The 19562-nt window shown below is 44.5% G+C and overlaps 1 protein-coding gene across 2 annotated transcripts in view; it reads right to left on the reverse strand.

Annotated features, from left to right (window-relative positions):
• FAM217B (family with sequence similarity 217 member B) overlaps nucleotides 1-19562 on the reverse strand; it is a 62413-nt gene that overhangs the window by 32731 nt on the left and 10120 nt on the right. For both annotated transcript variants that reach the window (XM_069751211.1, XM_069751213.1), the window contains exon 2: nucleotides 10496-10555. In XM_069751211.1, the coding sequence (XP_069607312.1) occupies nucleotides 10496-10555 (60 nt within the window). The remainder of the gene's footprint in view (nucleotides 1-10495; nucleotides 10556-19562) is intronic.

Genomic DNA, 19562 nt, shown 5'->3' on the forward strand with positions numbered 1-19562 from the left:
ATATATATATATATATATATATATATATATATATATATATATATATATATATACACATACATACATACATACATACATACACACATACACACACAGTACAGACCAAAAGTTTGGACACACCTCATTTAAAGATTTTTCTGTATTTTCATGACTATGAAAATTGTACATTCACACTGAAGGCATCAAAACTATGAATTATCACATGCGGAATTATATACTTAACAAAAAAGTGTGAAACAACTGAAATTATGTCTTATATTCTAGGTTCTTCAAAGTAGCCACCTTTTGCTTTGATGACTGCTTTGCACACTCTTGGCATTCTCTTGATGAGCCTCAAGAGGTAGTCACCGGGAATGGTTTTCAATTCACAGGTGTGTCCTGTCAGGTTTAATAAGTGGGTTTTCTTGCCTTATAAATGGTGTTGGGACCATCAGTTGCGTTGTGCAGAAGTCTGGTGGATACACAGCTGATAGTCCTACTGAATAGACTGTTAGAATTTGTATTATGGCAAGAAAAAAACAGCTAAGTAAAGAAAAACGAGTGGCCATCATTACTTTAAGAAATGAAGGTCAGTCAGTCTGAAAAATTGGGAAAACTTTGAAAGTGTCCCCAAGTGCAGTTGCAAAAACCATCAAGCCCTACAAAGAAACTGGCTCACATGAGGACCGCCCCAGGAAAGGAAGACCAAGAGTCGCCTCTGCTTCTGATGATAAGTTTATCTGAGTTACCAGCCTCAGAAATCGCAGGTTAACAGCAGCTCCGATTAGAGACCAGGTAAATGCCACAGAGAGTTCTAGCAGCAGACACATCTACAACGACTGTTAAGAGGACACTTTGTGCAGCAGGCCTTCATGGTAAAATAGCTGCTAGGAAACCACTGCTAAGGACAGGAAACAAGCAGAAGAGACTTGTTTGGGCTAAAGAATACAAGGAATAGACATTAGACCAGTGGAAATCTGTGCTTTGGTCTGATGAGTCCAAATTTGAGATCTTTGGTTCCAACCACCGTGTCTTTGTGCGACACAAAAAAGGTGAACGGATGGACTCTACATGCCTGGTTCCCACCGTGAAGCATGGAGGGGGAGGTGTGATGGTGTGGGGGTGCCTTGCTGGTGACACTGTTGGGGATTTATTCAAAATTGAAGGCATACTGAACCAGCATGGCTACCACAGCATATTGCAGCGGCATGGTATTCCATCCGGTTTGCGTTTAGTTGGACCATCATTTATTTTTCAACAGGACAATGACCCTAAACACACCTCCAGGATGTGTAAGGGCTGTTTGACCAAGAAGGAGAGTGATGGGGTGCTACGCCAGATGACCTGGCCTCCACAGTCACCACACCTGAATCCAATCGAGATGGTTTGGGGTGAGCTGGATCGCAGAGTGAAGGCAAATGGGCCAATAACTGCTAAGCATCTCTGGGAACTCCTTCAAGATTGTTGGAAGACCATTCCCGGTGACTACCTCTTGAAGCTCATCAAGAGAATGCCAAGAGTGTGCAAAGCAGTCATCAAAGCAAAAGGTGGCTACTTTGAAGAACCTAGAATATAAGACATATTTTCAGTTGTTTCACACTTTTTTGTTAAGTATATAATTCCACATGTGTTAATTCATAGTTTTGATGCCTTCAGTGTGAATGTACAATTTTCATAGTCATGAGAATACAGAAAAATCTTTAAATGAGAAGGTGTGTCCAAACTTTTGGTCTGTACTGTATATATATATATATATATATATATATATATATATATATACATACATATATATATATATATATACATATATATATATATAGATATAAAGAAACACAGCAGCACATGTATATGAATCTAGGCCATGTGAAAACACAGACAAATATTCGATATGAATCATACTACTCAAAAATATTTTTTCATAAAAAAAATTTTTCAAAAATTTTTTTTTCATAAAACTTACAGTTATAGATAAAATGAAGATTCTTAGCGCATAAATTGGCCAATTCATGTGTGCCCATCAACCACGGCAAGGTGATCTCCCTCTGATGGGTCCTAACTCTACTGTACATGCCACTCTTGGGCCACCAGCCTACAACTTAGGACAAACATGTCACTCTGGGCTAAACCTACAATTTATGGGCAAGTAGAGATGATTACCGCCACCTGCAAGGTCAATGGGAGGAGTGCAAGATCAGTCTGGATGCAGCCACATCCATACACTAAACAAAGAGAAAAAAAAACCAACCAGCACTCCCAATGTGAACACATGCAAGCTGCAAGCTGCATCATATAGATATAAAGAAACACAGCAGCACATGTATATGAATCTAGGCCATGTGAAAACACAGACAAATATTCGATATGAATCATACTACTCAAAAATATTTTTTCATAAAAAAAAATTTTCAAAAATTTTTTTTTCATAAAACTTACAGTTATAGATAAAATGAAGATTCTTAGCGCATAAATTGGCCAATTCATGTGTGCCCATCAACCACGGCAAGGTGATCTCCCTCTGATGGGTCCTAACTCTACTGTACATGCCACTCTTGGGCCACCAGCCTACAACTTAGGACAAACATGTCACTCTGGGCTAAACCTACAATTTATGGGCAAGTAGAGATGATTACCGCCACCTGCAAGGTCAATGGGAGGAGTGCAAGATCAGTCTGGATGCAGCCACATCCATACACTAAACAAAGAGAAAAAAAACCAACCAGCACTCCCAATGTGAACACATGCAAGCTGCAAGCTGCATCATATAGATATAAAGAAACACAGCAGCACATGTATATGAATCTAGGCCATGTGAAAACCAAAGAGAAAAAAAACCAACCAGCACTCCCAATGTGAACACATGGAAGCTGCAAGCTGCATCATATAGATATAAAGAAACACAGCAGCACATGGCCTAGATTCATATACATGTGCTGCTGTGTTTCTTTATATCTATATGATGCAGCTTGCATGTGTTCACATTGGGAGTGCTGGTTGGTTTTTTTTCTCTTTATATATATATATATATATACACATATGTATGTATATATATACCGTATATACTCGAGTATAAGCCAAGATTTTCAGCCCAAATTTTTGGGCTGAAAGTGCCCCTCTCGGCTTATACTCGAGTCACGGTCGGCGGTGGGGTCGGCGGGAGAGGGGGGAGAGAGGGCTGAGGCATACTCACCTAGTCCCGGCGATCCTGGCGCTGTCCCTGCAGTCCCACGGTCTTTGGGTGCCGCAGTTCTTCCCCTGTTCAGCGGTCACGTGGGACCGCTCATTAGAGAAATAAATATGGACTCCACTCCCATAGGGTTGGAGCCGCATATTCATTTCTCTAATCAGCGGTAACGGTGACCGCTGACAGAGGAAGAGGCTGCGGCACCCGGAGACCAGCTGTCCGGGAGAAGGAGCGGGACGCCGGGAGCAGGTAAGTATCGCATATTCACCTATCCCCGTTCCACACGCCGGGCGCCGCTCCATCTTCCCGGCATCTCTCCGCACTGACTGTGCAGGTCAGAGGGTGCGATGACGCATATAGTGTGCGCGCCGCCCTCTGCCTGATCAGTCAGAGCGGAGAGACGCCGGGACGAGACGCCGGGAGCTGCAAGCAAGAGAGGTGAGTACGGCATTTTTTTTTATTGCAGCATTATATATACCGGTAGCACAGCTTTATAAGGAGCATCTATCGGGCACAAATGAACGGTGCAGAGCACTATATGGCAGAGCTTTATAAGGAGCATCTATGGGACACAAATGAACGGTGCAGAGCACTGTATGGCAGAGCTTTATAAGGAGCATCTATGGGGCACAAATGAACGGTGCAGAGCACTATATGGCAGAGCTTTATAAGGAGCATCTATGGGGCACAAATGAACGGTGCAGAGCACTATATGGCAGAGCTTTATAAGGAGCATCTATGGGGCACAAATGAACGGTGCAGAGCACTGTATGGCAGAGCTTTATAAGGAGCATCTATGGGGCACAAATGAACGGTGCAGAGCACTATATGGCAGAGCTTTATAAGGAGCATCTATGGGGCACAAATGAACGGTGCAGAGAACTGTATGGCAGAGCTTTATAAGGAGCATCTATGGGGCAATAATGAACGGTGCAGAGCACTATATGGCAGAGCTTTATAAGGAGCATCTATGGGGCAATAATGAACGGTGCAGAGCACTATATGGCACAGCTTTATATGGCACATCTATGGGGCAATAATGAACGGTGCAGAGCACTATATGGCACAGCTTTATATGGAGCTTCTATGGGGCAATAATGAACAATATGGAGCATTATATGTGGCACAGCTTTATACAGAGCATCTATGGGGCAATAATGAATGGTATGCAGCATTATATGTGGCACAGCTTTATACAGAGCATCTATGGGGCAATAATGAACGGTATGCAGCATTATATGTGGCACAGCTTTATATGGAGCATATTATGGGGCAATAATGAACGGTATAGAGCATCTATTTTTATTTTTGAAATTCACCGGTAGCTGCTGCATTTCCTACCCTAGGCTTATACTCGAGTCAATAAGTTCTCCCATTTTTTTGTGGCAAAAGTACGGGGGTCGGCTTATACTCGGGTCGGCTTATACTCGAGTATATACGGTATATATATATATATATATATATATATATATATATCTCGCTGACACACCCTGCCTACAGATGACATATGGATCCCTATTTTGGGAATATTTCTGTGTATTACGCATGTAAACTACAGACCGTATTTCCCTACGCTGAATGTGACTCCGGCCTACAGGGTATATACCCACAGTGCTGTTCCCCCAATGTTAATGATTAGAGAGTCAAATATATATTAACCCCTTAGTGACAGAGCCAATTTGTTACTTAATGACCAAGCCAATTTTTACAATTCTGACCACTGTCACTTTATGAGGTTATAACTCTGGAACGCTTTAACAGATCCCGCTGATTCAGAGACTGTTTTTTCGTGAAATATTGTACTTCATGTTAGTGGTAACATTTCTTCGATATAACTTGCGATTATTTATGAAAAAAAACATGGTGAAAATTTTTAAAATTTTGCAATTTTCAAACTTTGTATTTTTATGCCCTTAAATCAGAGATATGTCACAAAAAATAGTTAATAAATAACATTCTACTTTACATCAGCACAATTTTGGAAACAAATTTTTTTTTTGTTAGGGAGTTATAAGGGTTAAAAGTTGACCAGCAATTTCTCATTTTTACAACACCATTTTTTTAGGGACCACATCACATTTGAAGTCATTTTGAGGGGTCTATATGATAGAAAATAACCAAGTGTGACACCATTCTAAAAACTGCACCCCTCAAGGTGCTCAAAACCACATTCAAGAAGTTTATTAACCTTTGTACGTGCTTCACAGGAACTGAAACAATGTGGAAGGAAAAAATGAACATTTAACTTTTTTTTGCAAACATTTTACTTCAGAACAATTTTTTTTATTTTCACAAGTGTAAAAACAGAAATGTAACCATAAATTTTGTTGTGCAATTTCTCCTGAATACGCCGATACCCCATATGTGGGGGTAAACCACTGTTTGGGCGCACCGCAGAACTTGGAAGTGAAGGAGCGCCGTTTGACTTTTTCAATGCAGAATTGGCTGAAATTGAGATCGGATGCCATGTCACGTTTAGAGAGCCCCTGATGTGCCTAAACAGTGGAAACCCCCCACAAGTCACACCATTTTGGAAACTAGACCCCATAAAGAACTTATCTAGATGTGTGGTGAGCACTTTAAACCCCCAGGTGCTTCACAGAAGTTTATAATGTAGAGCCGAGAAAATAAAAAATCCCATTTTTTCTACAAAAATAATCTTTTTGCCCCAAAATTTTTATTTTCACAAGGGTAACAGGAGAAATTAGACCACAAAAGTTGTTGTGCAATTTCTCCTGAGTACATCGATACCCCATATGTGGGGGTAAACCACTGTTTGGGCGCACCGCAGAGCTTGGAAGAGAAGGAGTGCCGTTTTACTTTTTCAATGTAGAATTGGCTGGAATTGAGATGGGACGCCATGTCGCGTTTGGAGAGCTCCTGATGTGCCTAAACAGAGGAAACCCCCCACAAGTGACCCCATTTTGGAAACTAGACCCCTTAAGGAACTTATCTAGATGTTTGGTGAGCACTTTGAACCCCCATGTGCTTCACAGAAGTTTATAATGTAGAGCCGTGAAAATAAAAAATCCTTTTTTTTTCCCTCAAAAATGACTTTTTAGCCTGGAATTTTTTATTTTCTCAAGGGTAACAGGAGACATTGGACCCCAAAATCTGTTGACCAGTTTGTCCTGAGAATGCTGATACTCCATATGTGTGTGGGGGGGCACTGTTTGGGCACCCATCGGGGCTCGGAAGGGAAGGAGCGCCGCTTGGAATGCAGACTTTGATGGGATGGTCTGCGGGCGTCATGTTGCATTTGCAGAGCTCCTGATGTACCTAAACAGTAGAAACCCCCCACAAGTGACCCCCATTTTGGAAGCTAGACCCCCCCAAAGAGCTTATCTAGATGTGTGGTGAGCACTATGAACCCCCAACTGCTTCACAGAAGTTTATAATGTAGAGCCATGAAAATAAAAAAAAAATCATATTTTTTCCACAAACATGATCTTTTCACCCCCAAATTTTTACTTTTACAAGGGTAACAGGAGAAATTGGACCCCAAAATTTATTGTGCAATTCATGCTGAGTAGGCCGATACCCCATATGTGGGGGGGGGGGGACTACTGTTTGGGCGCACGGCAGAGCTCGGAAGGGAAGGACCACCGTTTTGGAATGCAGACTTTGATTGAATGGCCTGCGGGCGTTATGTTGCGTTTGCAGAGCCCCTGATGTACCTAAACAGTAGAAACCACCCACAAGTGACCCCATTTTGGAAACTAGACCCCCTAATGAACTTATCTAGATGTGTGGTGAGAACTTTGAATGCCCAAGTGCTTCACAGAAGTTTATAATGCAGAGTAGTGAAAATAAAAAAATATTTTTTTTTCCACAAAAAAGATTTTTTAGCCCCCAAGTTTTTATTTTCACAAGGGTAACAAGAGAAATTGAACCCCAAGAGTTGTTGTACAATTTGTCCTGAGTAAGCAGGTACCCCATGTGTGGGAGGGACCACTGTTTGGGCGCATGGCAGAGCTCGGAAGGGAAGGAGCGCCGTTTTGGAATGCAGACTTTGATGGAATGGTCTGCGGGCATTATGTTGCGTTTGCAGAGCCCCTGATGTACCTAAACAGTAGAAACGGCAGAGCTCAGAAGGGAGGGAGCACCATTTGACTTTTTGAGCGCAAAATTGGCTGTCGTGTTTGGAGACCCCCTGATGTACTTAAACAGTGGAAACCCCCCAATTCTAACTCCAACCCTAACCCCAACACACCCATAACCCTAATCCCAACCCGATCCATATTCCTAATCACAACCCTAACGATAATCACAACCCTAACCCCAAAACAACCCTAATCTCAACCCTAAATCCAATACACCCCTAATCCTAATCTCAACCCTAACCTCAAACCTAACCCTATTCCCAATACACCCCTAACCCTAATCCCAACCCTAACCTTAACCCTAATCCCAAACCTAACCCTAATCCCAAACATAACCCTAATGCCAACCCTAACCCTAATACCAACCCTAATCCAAACCATAACCCTAATCCCAACTCTAACCCTAACTTTAGCTGCAACCATAACCCTAACTTTAGCCCCACCCCTAACCCTAAATTTAGCCCCAACCCTAACTTTAGCCCCAACCCTAACCCTAGCCCAACCCTAACCCTAACTTTAGCCCCAACCCTAACCCTAGCCCTAAGGCTACTTTCACACTTGCGTCGTGTGGCATCCGTCGCTATCCGTCATTTTGGACAAAAAACGGATCCTGCAAATGTGCCCAGAGGATGCGTTTTTTGCCCATAGACATGTATTGCCGACGGATCACGACGGATGGCCACACGTCGCGTCCGTCGTGCACTGGATCCGTTGTGTTTTGGCGGACCGTCGTCACAAAAAAGTTCAATGTAACTTTTTTTGTACGTCGCGTCCGCCATTTCTGACCGCGCATGCATGGCCGTAACTCCGCCCCCTCCTCCCCAGGACATAGACTGGGCAGCGGATGCGTTGAGAAATTAGGTTCTAGTTTCACATTGCGTTCATTGACTACGTTAAACGGACTACGTTACACCGCGGCATAATGCGGTGTAACGTAGTCAGTTAACGCCGCCATTGAATGCAATGGCGAACGCATCGCTAGCGCACGCCCACAATGGGCATGCGCTAGCGATGTGCCGTCGTTTGAGTGCCGGACCCGAGACGCTGACTGCAGCGTTTCCGGGTCCGTCACTGCTAGCGCAGATGGAGCTAGCAGATGCTCCATCTGCGCTAGCGTGATGTAGCGCAGGCACTTGCGCTAGCAGCAGCCCGTTAGCGTATGTGCTGAACAGGCTGCTGCTAATGCAATGTGAACCTAGATATAAAATAACTGCAATGAGAAAATGACCCATTTTTCCCAACCCAGAAATCCTGTTAGTCTTTTCCTGTTTCCATTGCTAATAAACATTCAGACAATGGAAAGAATATACTGTATGAAAACATCTGAATTTTCATGGTTCGCCTTTACTAGACAATGTGTGATAATTCATCATGAGGTCCCCAGATTTCATTTGGACTTAACACTGTAAGTAAATGCTGTCTAATAAAAAAGTAAACAGTTTTGGTTCCAGTTGCAATTTGCATTGTTAATGTGCCCAGTACCATTCACACTATACCATAGGCAATTGATTTCCGAACATTATCCCCATAGCCTGATACTCAAGAGCTATAATGATTACACTGTTTAACAAAAAATCTCCAATTACAGGTATATAAAGTGGTGAAACAAATTGCTTTATGGCCTTTCATTCATGAATATAATATGAAAGTGGTAATGAATGCTTTATTGCGGTTCGCTCAAGCAAGGGAGTAACAAGACATGAGATACCGGTAGAGGACAGTCAGCAAGAGTATATGCGATATCAGCTGTTGAGGATTATCCAGATAAGACTTCGTGTTCACAGAAGGTGTCGCTGGGAATGAATTAGGTGTAACTTAAAGAAGGCTCCTTTTGTACCATAGAATGGGAAAACGAGCGCAATATTTTAATTTTAGATTCAGGAATGGTTGTTTGATGTTGTGGGCCAAATCTTAAGACTGTAGTGCTGAAAGAGTATGCTGACATGTTAATTCATGATGTCTATCAAGATACAACATTATTCACCTCCCATAGTAAATTAGATTTATTTGCAAAACATACACATTTTCTTCTGTTTGCAATAAACCACAGAAACAAGAAGGATTTAAATATCTCAACACACATAATATGAAAAGTGGTTTCAACAAATTCATCGCAAAATGACACTTTTACTGAACATGGCAGTATCAGAATTATTCACCCCCTTCATGACAAACCTCTTTAGTATTTAGAAGAGCCCTGTTGGATTTTTTTACATGCTGCAAACGTGATGCATACCAGACTCTAGTTTATGGCAGTGTTCCTGCGGAATCTTAGCCCATTCAACCATGACCTCCAGTTCTCTAATGTTTTTCGGTTTGTGTGCAGAAACCACTTTCTTCAAATCCCAGCAAAGATTTTCTATGGGGATCAAGTCAGGAAAATCTTGCTGGCCTTCCAGGATGTTCCAGGACTTCTTCTGACACCAAGTCTTGGTGGACTTTGAGGTATACACTGAAACCTCAGTATACGCTACCACCAAATATTGCTGCAGTCACTTAAGGGTTTCCAACTACCTGCCTCCTCAGCAATCTGGTGACAACTTCTTGTTTTTGGAACTTCCAGTTAGTGTCTGAAGCCACTCCATCTGCCTACAGACTTCTGGATCATAACAGTGTGTGATGAAAACACTTGTCATAATTCTCCTACAGTCCCAATGCGAGGGGGTAGGTCATACTTGCGGTAATAAGTCGACTAGTCTCTTAGGTCAGAGTGACACTAGCGTATAACATTGGATGCGATATGCTAATAACACTCGACTCCAGCTGTGGATTCATAAGTCTGGAGTCATACAGAGTGAATAACGACTTTTCTGAAAAGCATGGACAACCCCTTTTAACTTAAACTATGCTTCCATCTATATTTCTAGAAACATTAAATTTCAAGCTTTTTGTAACTTTTTCTTATTGTTGTGCAAGGTAATGATCGCTTCTAATAACATTTTGTAACTTGGACTACTTTTTGGCCATATTTCTGACTTGCAATCAAACAAAGTAAAAAACCCAAGTCAGTCTAGGCATTTAATGTGTTTGTTTTCATGACCAGCTAGCCTCTAGATTAGTTACATCAGATAAAACCGGATTTGCAAATGTGCTCTGTTATGAGGGCTTCTAATCAGGGAGTTGGGTAATTCTGAGACTGCAGGAATCATTAGAGAGGCATTTTGTGTTAAATTTGGAGAAACCATAAAGTGTTTCTAGAAGGCTAAAACTACATAAAAAGTAGAAAAACTACCTGGTATGCATGACTGAGGATTTGTTGTTTTTTTCATAGCAGTTATAATTTAATTCCTTCCTGGAAAATAAAAACAAGAACTAAATCAAAATGCAGGATAACCTTTGACAATAATGTTTTGTCATCTACAGTACATAAAATTGGAAGCTAAAGGTACCGTTACACTAAACGATTTACCAACGATCACGACCAGCGATACGACCTGGCCGTGATCGTTGGTAAGTCGTTGTGTGGTCGCAGGAGAGCTGTCACACAGACAGCTCTCCAGCGACCAACGATGCCGAAGCCCCCGGGTAACCAGGGTAAACATCGGGTTACTAAGCGCAGGGCCGCGCCTATTAACCCGATGTTTACCCTGGTTACCATTACAAAAGTAAAAAAAAACAAAAAAAAACACACTAGATACTCACACTTCCTGTCACGTCCCCCAGCGTCAGCTTCCCTGCACTGTGTAAGCGCCGGCCGTAAAGCAGAGCGGTGACGTCACCGCTGTGCTCTGCTTTACAGCCGGCGCTGACACAGTGCAGGGAAGCTGACGCTAGGGGACGTGACAGGAATGTGAGTATGTACTGTTTTTTTTTTTTTACTTTTACAATGGTAACCAGGGTAAATATCGGGTTACTAAGCGCGGCCCTGCGCTCAGTAACCCGATATTTACCCTGGTTACCAGTGAACACATCGCTGGATCGGCATCACACACGCCGATCCAGCGATGACAGCGGGTGATCAGCGACCAAAAAAAAGGACCTGATCATTCCCAGCGACCAACGATCTCCCTGCAGGGGCCTGATCGTTGGTCGCTGTCACGCATAACGATTTCGTTAACTATATCGTTGCTACGTCACAAAAAGCAACGATATCGTTAACAAAATCGTTATGTGTGAAGGTACCTTAAGAAACACTGGTGATAACACTGCACAAATAGCGCGCAAATAAAGATAGGGCAGCAGAAGAGCTAAAAGGCTATATTCAAACTCCACTTGTAGTGTATGTTCAGTATATGGCATGTGACCAAGAAATTTTCCATTTACTCCACACAAGAATACCCTTTTGGCATCCAACAAGCTGGTGCTCTTTCTCCGGAACTGTATGGAAAAACATAATTGCCTACACTTATCTATGCAAAAGTATGTTACAAAACACGTACATTGTGTGCTATAAGTTCTCAAGCTTTATTTAAAGGGACACTGTCACCTGAATTCGGAGGGAACAATCTTCAGCCATGGAGGCGAGGTTTTCGGGTGTTTGATTCACCCTTTCCTTACCCGCTGGCTGCATGCTGGCTGTAATATTGGATTGAAGTTCATTCTCTGTCCTCCGTAGTACATGCCTGCACAAGACAATCTTGCCTTGCGCAGGCGTGTACTATGGAGGACAGAGAATGAACTTTAATCCAATATTGCAGCCAGCATGCAGCTGGCGGGTAAGGAAAGGGTGAATCAAACACCCGAAAACCCCGCCTCTATGGCTGAAGATTGTTCCCTCCAAATTCAGGTGACAGTGTCCCTTTAAATAATTTAAAAAAACAGCGTGGGGACCCCTCTATTCCTGGTTATCAGCCTTGCTAACGCTGACAGCTGAGGGTTGTAGCCTCCAGCTGTCAGTTTTGCCTGGCTGGTTATAGAAAATACAGGGGAACCCACGCTGGGTTTTTCATTTATAGCGCAGGCGGCGTATGATGAATACTCTCATCAGCGGCTCCTCACCGTGATCTGCTGTGAACTCACTGAGCTTGAATTGTGGTGACCTGATCACTGACTTTTCCCATGGTGCTGAGGTCAATACATTTCAGCCCTGCTGGGAACATAGCCTCACTGACTGGCGGTAACCTGGTCAATGATGCTGCGCTCATTCATCAGTGGTTCTCAGTCTGGACAGTCGCATCTTGGCACCGTTCAGGTTGAAAACTATTTATCCCCCAGACATGGATTACAGTGTGGGACAGAACGACTGACAGGTGAGGGATATTGTTGATTTTGTTTTATTACAGAAGACGATGGCTTCGGTGGAATTAGTCGTTAGGCGAGTATAAGGATATAAAAATAGTAAAAGTCCAAAACGGTGCTCAGAAACCAGTCGCTATGAAACTAGTGGTATAGCAAATCCACAAGAAAAAAAAGAACGTATGTCCTGATATGGAAGTTTTCCAAGGGCCAGTATACAAGAATATACTGCACTTGGAACAACGCTGTGGGAAAGTACCGTATATTTAATATCACCAGAAGGTGGAAGATGTGGAAACAACTAGGTCCACACAATAAAGGTATAGATTGGGGCAGCAGTGTGCTAGTGGCATCACCAAGAGTCTGGTGAAATTCCAGGAGTACAAATGAACACAAAAAATTGCATATAATGACTCCGATAAAATATATGAGGTCCCTGGGTCACACAAGTGAATTTTACCAATGATCCAGTACCTTAAGTGCCACTACTAAAAGCAATATTTATACCGTGTAATTATTAAAAGAATTACCTTAGTGAATGTAGGTTGTTCCTGGCACAGTGTGTTGGCTGTAGAGAGAAGATGGATAGCAACCACTATTGGCAAAGCTGGGTGCGCTGGCTGTTAGGAGATCCACACCATAATGGCTGCTGTAGAAAACTGTGTGTGCTGGTAGCAATCTGGCTGTGCTGCTGATGAGGCGTTGGTTGTAAAGAGAAAATAGATGCCGATCAATGTTGGGAAAGCTGGGTGCACTGACTGTTAGGAGAGCCACACCCTAATAACTGTTGTGGAAATCTGGGTACAGTGGTGTCGATCTAACTGTGCTGCTGGTTCAAGTAGCAATACCGTTCTTGAAATCACGCTGTGGGAAAATATATTTAATATTACCGGAAGGTGGAAGAAGTGGAAACAACTAGGTCCACACGATAAATTAGGGCAGCAGTGTGCCAGTATAACTCCAAAAGTTTGGTGAAATTCCAGAGTATAAAGTGAACACAAAAAATTGTATATAATGACTCAGATAAGGTCCCTGGGTTAACCCAGTGAATTTTCCAATGATCTGGTGCCTTAAATGCCACTACTAAAAATGATATTTTATACCATGTAATTGGTTGCAATAAAGGAATTACCTTAGTTAATGTAAGTTGTTCCTGGCATGGTGCGTTGATTGTAGAAAGCAGATGGATAGCGATCAATGTTAGGAAAGCTGGGTACACTGGCTGTTAGGAGAGCTACACCATAACGACTAGGGTTGAGCGACCTTGACCTTTTTAGAGTCGAGCCGTGTTTCGCGAAACCCGACTATCTTAGAAGTCGAGTCGAGTGGAATCGGCCGATTATCGCGAAAAGTCGGGTATCGCCCGAAACACGAAACCCAATGCAAGTCAATGGGGGAGCATAGTCGGCAGTGAGTGGAGGCCAGGAAAACACCTACACTGCCCATTTTAATGGCAAAAACATCCATTCTTGTTAAAGAAGCTTGTCAATCGTAATTTACCTTATAATAATTGGAAGGCATTTGAAATTGGGGGTCATTTGGCTAAAGTTGTGGGGGGTAGGGCTGGTTCAAGTAATTAGTGGGCCCAGTAAATCTGGACCACGTCACGGCAGTGGAGCAGGGAGAGGTAAGTATTTCAACTTTGCAAGTGCTGTGATCCTGAGCAAGCAGGGGGGGCCCACTCGTTGGCATTGGCACTGGCACAGGGCCCTTCAAAGTACAGCGGTGTGTTTGCACGGCGGGGGCGCCTCCCACCGGCAGCAACACTTTTGCGTACTATGAGAGGCCCTGTGCCAGTGACGTCGCCAACTAGTATTCCTCCCCTCACCTGATGAAGGAACCTGCACTTTCATCTGCACCTTCCTCTTTGTCCCCGTGTAAGGTGGTATGGTATGCGGGAAGAGGAACCTGACTTTCAGCAGGGTCACAATCTTGCTGTGTAGCGTGCACGGGGAATTTTGCGTTATGGGTCAATGTACCAGCAGACTCATCTATCACTGGCTGGGCAATGGGCAGGATGAGGAGGAAACACAGATATAGGCCCAAAGAATAAAGTTGGCTAAATGCAGTTCAAAATTGGTAACACAGGACTAACCAGGGGGCATTGCAGTGGAGGACAACTGGAATGAGAGGCTGACACAGAGAGTAGGCCCAAATCAGTAAGTAGTCGAAATGCAGTTCAAAATTGGCAACCGTAGTAAACAGGCGGCACAGCTTTGTTCAGTGGAGGAGAAAAGCAAGGAGTGGCAGACACCGATAGTAGGCCCCAACCCAACTAGTAGGCCAAATGCAGTCTAACATTAACAACTACTTAACGAGAGCCTGAAAATGGAATTTCAGGACAGGAAACCAGGAGAACAGCAAGGAGTGGCAGACACCGATAGTAGGCCCCAAACCAACTAGTACGCCAAATGCAGTTGTTCCATTTAACCACAATTTAATGAGAGCCTGAAGATAGAAGTTCTGGAAAGGCAACCTGGAGAACACCTTGGAGTGGAACATACCATCTCTCTACACCCCATACCCAATTTGTAGGCCTAATGCAGCGTAGTTTCCAACAACTACTAAACGAGAGCCGGAAGATCGAAGCTCAGGAAAGGCAACCTGGAGAACACCTTGGAGTGGAACACACCATCTCTCTACACCCCATACCCAATTTGTAGGCCTAATGCAGTGTAGTTTCCAACAACTACTAAACGAGAGCCGGAAGATCGAAGCTCAGGAAAGGCAACCTGGAGAACACCTTGGAGTGGAACACACCATCTCTCTACACCCCATACCCAATTTGTAGGCCTAATGCAGTGTAGTTTCCAAGAACTACTAAACGAGAGCCGGAAGATCGAAGCTCAGGAAAGGCAACCTGGAGAACACCTTGGAGTGGAACACACCATCTCTCTACACCCCATACCCAATTTGTAGGCCTAATGCAGCGTAGTTTCCAACAACTACTAAACGAGAGCCGGAAGATCGAAGCTCAGGAAAGGCAACCTGGAGAACACCTTGGAGTGGAACACACCATCTCTCTACACCCCATACCCAATTTGTAGGCCTAATGCAGCGTAGTTTCCAACAACTACTAAACGAGAGCCGGAAGATCGAAGCTCAGGAAAGGCAACCTGGAGAACACCCTGGAGTGGAACACACCATCTCTCTACACCCCATACCCAATTTGAAGGCCTAATGCAGTGTAGTTTCCAACAACTACTAAACGAGAGCCGGAAGATCGAAGCTCAGGAAAGGCAACCTGGAGAACACCTTGGAGTGGAACACACCATCTCTCTACACCCCATACCCAATTTGGAGGCCTAATGCAGTGTAGTTTCCAACAACTACTAAACGAGAGCATTAAGATCGAAGCAATGGCGAGGAAACCTGGGGCACACCTTGGGGAGGCAGACACCGTTAGTAGGCCCTACCAAAGTTGTACCCCCAATGCAGTTTTTAAATTCCTAGAGGCTGAAAACAAGACTATTGACGCTCAGCTTTTTTCAAAGGAACACAGCTGAATTGAGTGGCGCAGACAGACACAGGTAGTAGGACTTAACCCAAAAATGTGGCTCACTGCAGCTTAAAAAAGTTACAGGGGTACACAAGCAGCAGTGCCCTGGGCAGTGGAGGACAATTTCAATAGTGGACCGCAGACAGACTTTGTACGCCTACTATTAAAAAAAGGATGCTCTATGCAATTAAAAATAGGTTCCAGGGGTCCACGGGCAGCAGTGGTGTGGTCAGTGGACGAGTATTGGAAGGAGGGACCACAGACAGGCGTAGTAGGCCTAACATAACAAAATTAGGCTGTAGACACTGTAAAATTGGTTCCAGGGGTACACGGGCAGCAGTGGTGTGGTCAGCGGAGGAAAATTGGAATTAGGGACTGCAGACAGACTTTGTAGGCTGTCCCCTGTGGACTATGCATCCAACACATTAACCCAGTGCGCCGTAATGGACACGTAACTTTTTGTGGACATGCCTACTGGTCCATGCGTCTCTTGTCAGGTGCACCTTTCTACTGTTTGATTGCCTGAGTGCTATGACAATGCAGACTTTTTCATGCCGGTGGAGGGCTGGGATGGCTTTTCTCGCAAAAGAAATGTCGACTGGGTAGCTTGAACCGTTGCACAGCGTAGTTAATCTGGGCTTTCTAAATATAAAACAAAGAAAAAAAGGAGGCTACATGCACTTTCAGCTGGGTTCCAGGGGTACACGGCCAGCATTGGTCTGGTCAGTGGAGAACTATTGGAAGGAGTGACCGCAAACAGGCATCGAAGGCCTAACATAATAACACATTGCTGTTGGCAATTTTAAATTGGTTCCAGGGGAACACGGGCAGCAGTGGCCTGGTCAGTGTAGTAGTAGTAGAAAGAACGGACCGCAGACAGGCATCGAAGGCCTAAAATAAAAAAATTGGGCTGGCTGTAGGCAATTTTAAATTGGTTCCAGGGGTATACGGGCAGCAGTGGTGTGGTCAGTGGAGGCCTAGTGGAAGAAGTGACCGCAGACAGGCATCGAAGGCCTAACAATAATAACACATTGCTGTTGGCAATTTTAAATTGGTTCCAGGGGAACACGGGCAGCAGTGGCCTGGTCAGTGTAGTTGTAGTAGAAAGAACGGACTACAGACAGGCATCGAAGGCCTAAAATAAAAAAATTGGGCTGGCTGTAGGCAATTTTAAATTGGTTCCAGGGGTACACGGGCAGCAGTGGTGTGGTCAGTGGAGGCCTAGTGGAAGGAGTGACCGCAGACAGGCATCGAAGGCCTAAAATAAAAAAATTGGGCTGGCTGTAGGCAATTTTAAATTGGTTCCAGGGGTACACAGGCAGCAGTGGTGTGGTCAGTGGAGGCCTAGTGGAAGGAGTGACCGCAGACAGGCATCGAAGGCCTAAAATAATAACACATGGCTGTAGGCAATTTTAAATTGGTTCCAGGGGTACACGGGCAGCAGTGGTGTGGTCAGTGGAGGCCTAGTGGAAGGAGTGACCGCAGACAGGCCTCGAAGGCTTAAAATAAAAAAATTGGGCTGGCTGTAGGCAATTTTAAATTGGTTCCAGGGGTACACGGGCAGCAGTGGCCTGGTCAGTGTAGTAGTAGTAGAAAGAACGGACCTCAGACAGGCATCAAAGGCCTAAAATAAAAAAATTGGGCTGGCTGTAGGCAATTTTAAATTGGTTCCAGGGGTATACGGGCAGCAGTGGTGTGGTCAGTGGAGGCCTAGTGGAAGGAGTGACCGCAAACAGGCATCGAAGGCCTAAAATAATAACACATGGCTGTAGGCAATTTTAAATTGGTTCCAGGGGTACACGGGCAGCAGTGGCCTGGTCAGTGTAGTAGTAGTAGAAAGAATGGACCGCAGACAGGCATCGAAAGCCTAAAATAAAAAAATTGGGCTGGCTGTAGGCAATTTTAAATTGGTTCCAGGGGTACACGGGCAGCAGTGGTGTGGTCAGTGGAGGCCTAGTGGAAGGAGTGACCGCAGACAGGCATCGAAGGCCTAAAATAATAACACATGGCTGTAGGCAATTTTAAATTGGTTCCAGGGGTACACGGGCAGCAGTGGTGTGGTCAGTGGAGGCCTAGTGGAAGGAGTGACCGCAGACAGGCCTCGAAGGCCTAAAATAAAAAAATTGGGCTGGCTGTAGGCAATTTTAAATTGGTTCCAGGGGTACACGGGCAGCAGTGGCCTGGTCAGTGTAGTAGCAGTAGAAAGAACGGACCGCAGACAGGCATCAAAGGCCTAAAATAAAAAAATTGGGCTGGCTGTAGGCAATTTTAAATTGGTTCCAGGGGTACACGGGCAGCAGTGGTGTGGTCAGTGGAGGCATATTGTAAGGAGTGACCGCAGACAGGCATCGAAGGCCTAAAATAATAACACATGGCTGTAGGCAATTTTAAATTGGTTCCAGGGGTACACGGGCAGCAGTGGTGTGGTCAGTGGAGGCATATTGTAAGGAGTGACCGCAGACAGGCATCGAAGGCCTAAAATAATAACACATGGCTGTAGGCAATTTTAAATTGGTTCCAGGGGTACACGGGCAGCAGTGGCCTGGTCAGTGTAGTAGTAGTAGAAAGAACGGACCGCAGACAGGCATCGAAGGCCTAAAATAAAAAAATTGGGCTGGCTGTAGGCAATTTTAAATTGGTTCCAGGGGTACACGGGCAGCAGTGGTGTGGTCAGTGGAGGCATAGTGGAAGGAGTGACCGCAGACAGGCTTCGAAGGCCTAACATAACAAAAATGTCAATACAATGGTATTGTCAGTGGCAGGCATTGAAGGATGTCAGCGCATAGACTAAACATTGGTGGAGCTGTGAGATAATTTTTGCAAGTGGTAGAGCACTGTTTGAGCTGGGGGGGGGGGAACTGTCTTGTGGCCGGCGGTACAGGACCAGGGCCCCTCATATTACAACGGTGTGTCTGACGTTGGGTGCGCACCACCACCGCCAGAGACACTTTATTGTACTAGGAGGGACCCAGTGGCAGTGCCGTCGACCAAAAGCGGGCACACCCACCTCTTCAGACAAACAGCACTCTCACGGGTGCTGTCGCCAAGTGTCGATACCACGGCCCCGTGTGGGGAGTTTGGCCATTTAGTGAGGTGTAAACATGTCGTATGCTGGACAATCAGGTGCAGAAAATTACGAGATTGGAAAAGGCATTCAGAATAGTCCACAGGCAAGACCTTTTCATAGGAAAGCTAGGTGTCAGCCGGGCAAGGTGGGGCAAAAGATTTCGAAATCCAGTTGTGGTTCATTTTAATGAAGGTTAGATCATCTACATTTTGGGTAGCCAGACGAGTCCTTTTTTCTGTTAGTATTGAACCTGCAGCACTGAATACTCTTTCTGATAGGACACTAGCTGCCGGGCAAGCAAGCTCCTGCAATGCATATTCTGCCAATTCTGGCCAGGTGTCTAATTTTGATGCCCAGTAATCAAATGGGAATGACGGTTGAGGGAGAACATCGATAAGGGATGAAAAATAGTTTGTAACCATACTGGACAAATGTTGTCTCCTGTCACTTTGAATTGATGCTGCAGTACCTGTCCTGTCTGCGGTCATAGCAAAATCACTCCACAACCTGGTCAGAAAACCCCTCTGGCCAACGCCACTTCTGATTTCTGCCCCTCTA

The sequence above is a fragment of the Ranitomeya imitator genome, chromosome 2 (genome assembly GCF_032444005.1).
Source record: "Ranitomeya imitator isolate aRanImi1 chromosome 2, aRanImi1.pri, whole genome shotgun sequence".
Classification (NCBI taxonomy): domain Eukaryota; kingdom Metazoa; phylum Chordata; class Amphibia; order Anura; family Dendrobatidae; genus Ranitomeya; species Ranitomeya imitator.